Source organism: Rhinichthys klamathensis, unplaced genomic scaffold (genome assembly GCF_029890125.1).
Source record: "Rhinichthys klamathensis goyatoka isolate OS25496 unplaced genomic scaffold, OSU_Roscu_1.1 h1tg000004l_1, whole genome shotgun sequence".
Taxonomy (NCBI): Eukaryota; Metazoa; Chordata; class Actinopteri; order Cypriniformes; family Leuciscidae; genus Rhinichthys; species Rhinichthys klamathensis.
The window spans coordinates 6,463,189-6,469,031 of NW_026606557.1; the positions used below are offsets into that span (position 1 = coordinate 6,463,189).

At 35.7% G+C, this 5,843-nt stretch overlaps 2 protein-coding genes across 2 annotated transcripts; one reads left to right on the forward strand and one right to left on the reverse strand.

The window, feature by feature from the left end:
- Positions 1 to 398: 398 nt before the first annotated feature.
- Positions 399 to 1,165, reverse strand: hbba2 (hemoglobin, beta adult 2). The gene is made up of 3 exons (XM_056253136.1): positions 1,031 to 1,165; positions 706 to 928; positions 399 to 612 (listed from the first exon to the last, which is right to left on the reverse strand). Exons 1-3 carry the CDS (start codon positions 1,120 to 1,122, stop codon positions 484 to 486), a joined length of 444 nt encoding a protein of 147 aa, XP_056109111.1. The 5' UTR covers positions 1,123 to 1,165; the 3' UTR covers positions 399 to 483.
- A 1,288-nt stretch (positions 1,166 to 2,453) lies between these two features.
- On the forward strand, positions 2,454 to 3,267 carry hbaa2 (hemoglobin, alpha adult 2). The gene is made up of 3 exons (XM_056253181.1): positions 2,454 to 2,590; positions 2,687 to 2,894; positions 3,052 to 3,267. Exons 1-3 carry the CDS (start codon positions 2,496 to 2,498, stop codon positions 3,178 to 3,180), a joined length of 432 nt encoding a protein of 143 aa, XP_056109156.1. The 5' UTR covers positions 2,454 to 2,495; the 3' UTR covers positions 3,181 to 3,267.
- The last annotated feature ends 2,576 nt before the right edge of the window (positions 3,268 to 5,843 follow it).

A 5,843-nucleotide genomic window follows, 5' to 3' on the forward strand; every position in this document is an offset into this window, starting at 1 on the left:
CCATGAGATAGGTTTGACCAATAAATGGGTGTCTCATTTTATTAAAAATAACCTGAGGCTACAAGAACTCGGAACCATCCTAATGTAGGCCAATAATTTATATGCACATTCATGGCCCAACTTGCAGCATACCGCTACCGTCCGAAAGTCTGCTTATACAATTATGATCAAATTAAGAGCATTTTGAGTGTTTTAAAAATTGAAAAAGAAAATATTAGGCCTACTTCATAACCATTCCAATGTGAACAACTATTCACTGATAATGCTGAATTTGATGGCAACAGTTTTGTTCATTTTGGAGAGAAATATTGATGCTCATTAATGAGAAATGCCTAACATTTCATGTTGCTGTATGTTAAAGTAATTTACTTGATGAATAAAAAGACTCACAATCCAACCCTTGTTTGATTGCTTTATTTATATACTTTTCAACACTTTAATTCATCGAATCATTGCATTGAGGCAGAGATGTCGAGCAGGTCTTCAGAAGTATTGGCTGGTGAGAGCGGACACAACTACAGACAGGAGCTTCTGCCAGGTGGCCTGAACTGCAGGGGTGAAAGCGGGTCCAAATGTGGTCGCAAGAACAATGGTGAGGCAATCGGACAACAGCTGCGTGGGTCAAAAAAACGTGCATTTGTTAGGCAACAACCGTCTGTTATATTCTTCTTAATACGCTTCAAATTTAGAAAGTAAAGCATTTACAGTGAAGTTGCCTGGATCGACGTTGAGTTTCTCGCAGTGCAGCTGGCTAAGTTTGGCGTAAGTGGCTTTGATGTTATCCATGTTCTTCACGGCTTTGTCCAACGCATTTAGCACAGTTTTACCATGTGCTGACACTTTAGGATTGCCCAGGATTGCAGCTGCACTGGATAGGTCTCCAAAGGTACCGAAATACCTCTGAGTCCAGGGGTATACAATCAGCACCCTGTCACATGAAGGAATGGAAAAAGCTCTATAAATCCAAACTCTTTTCAAAATACATTGAATTAACGACGTGGTATGTATATGTGACACGCTTTTACATTACCTTGCCAGAGACTGGGGTCCGATTTCACCGACGTTGATTTTGCCCCAGAGACTCGCAACAGTTTTGCGCTCGGAATCTGACCACTCCACCATTTTGATTATCTCTTTCCTTTTTCAACAAGTGTGAACATAGATAGATGCGCGCGGAGTTTTTATTTATACTCGCACTCTCCGCCCACACCAGGCGCCGAGACTGATTGGTGTGGTACCCATTCGTACTTGGATCCGATCCTAGTTAGCTACATTTTGATCAGAAACTGCGAACTTAGATTGAACTCATTTGAACCCATTTCGTATCTCAAAATAAATATGGATTCAATCATCAAAATCACGAATGTCGTGTGTAGGCTATTGTTGTGTGTAAGAGTCCAAAATCTAATCATATGTTTTAATTTGTCTAATTCCATACTCAGAAAATGTTGCCAACTATGGGTAACCTTAAAAAAAAATAGGCACATGTGTCGCATTAACAGTGGATGGCACATAGTCAATGTTAGGCTAATATTTAGACACATGAATCAGTAGGGGAAAAGCTCGGGCATGTAAATTATTAAAATTAACTTAACGTTAAATTAAATAGAATTAACGCTTTCAACATCTAATTTAATTTTTTAATTTGAACGAATGCCAGCTCATTTTGCTTTATCTGGACACTCAGACCCGTTCCTCCCATTTCAAAATGTTCTTAATTTGTTTAATCTTGATAACCGTGGATGTCCTGTTCTTTTTGCATTTGCCCCACCCCTTTAGGTGCTATTTGGTGTCCCCAAAAGACCCCGAAGCATCTCGCACACTGTATAAAAAAATTACATGGTCATGTTATGACAACATAACTTATTTTGATGAGTTAAAGCAATGTAATAACATAAGCAATGTTCACCTTTTTTGTTATAGCTACTAAATTAAACTTTTTTATATATATATAAAAGTCAGTTTGATGTAATTTAACTTGAAATAACTTAAACATCCAAGTTAATTGTAGGCTACTTAAAGATTTAAGGCTGCAACTTTTACATGCAAACACAGCAGACAGAATATAAATTGTTCAGAAAAATATATTGTTAATTTAGTAATAAAAAAGGGAGAAAAAAGCAAGGATTTTTTTTTTTTTTAAGGCCAAGACATTCAATATATTGTTTAGGATTCTGGTTATTCTTTTAGGATATATATCGCTGTTTAGAGAGATCATGCAAAATAGATTCATAGACATTTTCTGTTTTATCTCTCTCTCTCTCATTTAAAATAAAGGAATAAAGACTTTTTTTAAAGGAATGATGAAATAAATTGACAAAATGCGTCTGTAATTGTTGGCTGAAGTCTGAGAGGTGGAGCTGATGCGCTGTTGGGTGTGGCAGAACTGCGCATTATAAAAAAGACCCCTTATCCTTCAACTAATATAAAAAAAGACCCCTTATCCTTCAACTAAAACTTTTCTCTTGTAATACCGAAGTGGAAAGGATCGAGAAATGAGTTTGACAGCTAAGGATAAAGCCTTTGTCAAGGCCTTCTGGGGTAAAATCTCTGGTAAGGCTGACGCCATAGGACAAGAAGCTCTGGGACGGTAAGAGATCTACATTTTAATTATTTTTTGACACCAAGCAAACCAATGTCAAAGAGTTTTTCCAAACCAAATAACGGATTTTTCTCCTTCCCACAGAATGCTCGTTGTCTACCCTCAGACTAAAATATATTTTTCTGACTGGACTGATTTTTCTCTCGACTCTCCGCAAGTGAAGAAACACGGCAAAACTGTGATGACAGCCATCACTAATGCTGTGGGCAAAATGGATGATCTTATTGGTGGAATGAGCACCTTGAGCGATATCCATGCCACTAAGTTTCGGATTGACCCTGTAAACTTTAAGGTGAGATGATTTCTATGTGCAGTTTCAATCCTTTCACTCGTGAGACACCCAAATCATGGAGTGGAGCACTCTGAGTTCAATCAAAAGGAGACATTCAAGATGTGAAATAAAATGTGGATTATTAATTCATAGTGTATTAATTGTTTTTGTTTTTCAGATTCTTTCCCATAACATCCTCGTGACTCTTGCAGTTCATTTCCCCGCTGACTTCACTGCAGAAGTGCACGTGGCCGTGGACAAGTTTCTTGCGGGTGTGTCTGCAGCCCTCGCCGATAAATACAGATAGGCTAAGATCATCATTCAGGGGCTACCTCAAATAATGAAAAATAAAATATCAGACGCAATCAATAAAATCTTCAACAATCAAAACGTCTCTTATACGTGTATTTTTTTTAGCCTATGCTATGGACAAACAGGTTACATTGCATGATTGATTGTCCTTTAACCCTTTCAGACACGTTAACTTTAGCACCTCTCATTGTGCTTTGGAGTTTAAAGCAGGATCTTTCCATTTTATGAATTTTATTATGGCTGCTCCAAGGTAATCCGTTACTCTCATTTTAGCACATTGAAAATATCAGCAGAGCACTAGAGACTCTTGAGCCCTTTTCTAAAGCCTCAGGTCTTCGCCTTAACATAAACAAATGTGAGTTACTCCCAGTTGGTAATTGTCTGGAGTCCTTAATTTGTAATATTCCTGTGAGAGAGAGTGTTACTTATTTGGGAGTTAAAATAATCAAAGATGATAAAATTAGATGCCCTTCCAATTTTCTTCCGATTATTGAAAAGACACGTAAGGTATTGAACCATTGGTTGTTAAGAGATTTATCACTTAAAGGCAGAGTTCTGCACTGCTTACTAAAGCAGAGGGCATTTCTCGATTATCATATGCCGCTCAATCGATCTCTGTTGACAAACACACATGTAAACTAATTGACGGTATATTGACAAAATTCCTGTGGAAAAACAAAATTCATTATAAAAAAATCAGTAATACTGAATTCATATGACAAAGGCGGGTTGAATTTTATTGATTTTAGTTCTCTAAACAGTAACTTTAAAATAAATTGGATAAGACAATACCTTCAAAACTCTTCATCTATTTGGAATATAATTCCTCGGTTTATCTTTTCTCATGTGGGTGGCCTAGAATTTCTTTTGATGTGTAATTACAAAATTGGAAAACTACCAATCAAACTTTCTAAGTTTCACCAACAAGTAGGCTACTCGCTAATTGGAGTCTTATTTATAAACACAACTTCTCCCCTCATAGTTTTCTTATTTGGAATAATGCCAACATTTTGAATAGAAATAAGTCTTTATTTTTTCATAATTGGTTTAGTAATGGGTTGTTTTTAGTGAATCAGTTATTTAATAATGAAGGGAATTTATTTACGTTTGCAGATTTTATCTCAATGTACAACATACCTATTACATTAAAAGAATTCAAGGTGCTTACTAAGGCAATACCTGCAGGTGTACAGATGCTGTTCAAAAGCAGTGTATATACATCCACACTATCTGTCTGTCCTCCTAGACCTGAACATACTTATGTCGGCAATATTTGTTTCTCTGGGTTAAAGCCTAACAATTACAAAATTAGGTCCTTGTTTTTAAGAGAGATTATTTCTACGCCTTATGTTATTTTCTACTGGAATAGTTTCTTTAGTAATGTAAATTGGACTCAAGTTTGGTCATTACCTCAAAAATTCCTCCTTACAAATAAGGTTAAGGAAATCTCATATAAATTAATTCATAGAGTGTATCCTACAAAGGTATTCCTACAAAGATTTAAAATTAATATTGATTTAAAATGTTCTTTCTGTGAATGCTCCCCTGAAACAATCTCTCATTTGTTTTGGTCTTGCCAATATACCCAGTATTTTTGGAATAATGTGGAGATTTTCATTGCTGATAATATTTTAAAAACATTTAAATTATCGTACAAACATGTGATTTTGGGCTATTATATTAAGGATCGCTCTTTAAAGGATGTTGGTTTTATTATAAATTTTATTTTATTTCTATGTAAATTTCACATTCATAAATGCAAGTTTACAAAAGGCAAACCTCTTTTTATGGTGCTTGGGAAAGAGATTAAAATGTATGTTGACATGATGTCAAAATCAAAAAATAGTAAAGCAATTAAAGTGATTAATATATCAGCCCATTCTCATCCCTAGGCGTCATGAAACTGACGCCTTGGGAATCATTTTGACCATGCTTCAATATTCGACGCTTTAGGCACCCTTTAGCGTCAGTTACATGACGCGATCCTAGGGCGTCATCTTACTGACGCTTTACCTTTAACGTCAGTTAGATGACGCTATCTAATCCTAACCCTACCCCAGACCTAAACCTACCCGCGTCATCTAACTGACGCTTAGGTAAAGCGTCAGTGACGGTACTGATATGGCAAGCCATTTTAACATTTAACAGCTAGACTGGATATGTGTTGCAGATATCTGTAATTCAGTTTTGCCTAGTCAAAAATAACATTTCAGATATCCGCAATTACATTCTTCCTATCCATAATTGTCATTTCAGATATCCACAAAGACATTCTTCCTAGGACAAATGACATCACTTTTGCCATTCATTTGTATGGGGTTTATGGCAAGCCGTTTTAGCTTAAATTGTACCCAGCCTTACTTGTTGTAATTTCATTTTTACTAGTAAGAATTTAATTAGAGAACTTTACAATTCAATTCGTACTAGTAGCAATTACAATTAGAGAGCTCTCTAATTAAATTATTACTAGTAACAATTGCGATTAGAGAGCTCTCTAATTATGGCAAGCCGTTTTAGCTTTAATTGTACCCAGCCTTACTCGTCGTAATTACATTTTTACTAGTAATAATTCAATTAGAGAGCTCTACAATTCAATTACTACTAGTAACAATTACAATTAGAGAGCTCTCTAATTCGATTATTACTAGTAACAATTAC

Bases quoted from the DNA above. Each gene is read 5' to 3' on its own strand.
- hbba2 (XM_056253136.1), bottom strand. From the start codon at position 1,122: ATGGTGGAGTGGTCAGATTCCGAGCGCAAAACTGTTGCGAGTCTCTGG. The intron at 929-1,030 runs GTAATGTAAAAG...TTCATGTGACAG, and splicing joins GGACCCCAGTCTCTGGCAAG to GGTGCTGATTGTATACCCCT. The intron at 613-705 runs GTAAATGCTTTA...TGACCCACGCAG, and splicing joins TCGATCCAGGCAACTTCACT to CTGTTGTCCGATTGCCTCAC.
- hbaa2 (XM_056253181.1), top strand. From the start codon at position 2,496: ATGAGTTTGACAGCTAAGGATAAAGCCTTTGTCAAGGCCTTCTGGGGT. The intron at 2,591-2,686 runs GTAAGAGATCTA...TCCTTCCCACAG, and splicing joins GGACAAGAAGCTCTGGGACG to AATGCTCGTTGTCTACCCTC. The intron at 2,895-3,051 runs GTGAGATGATTT...TTTGTTTTTCAG, and splicing joins TTGACCCTGTAAACTTTAAG to ATTCTTTCCCATAACATCCT.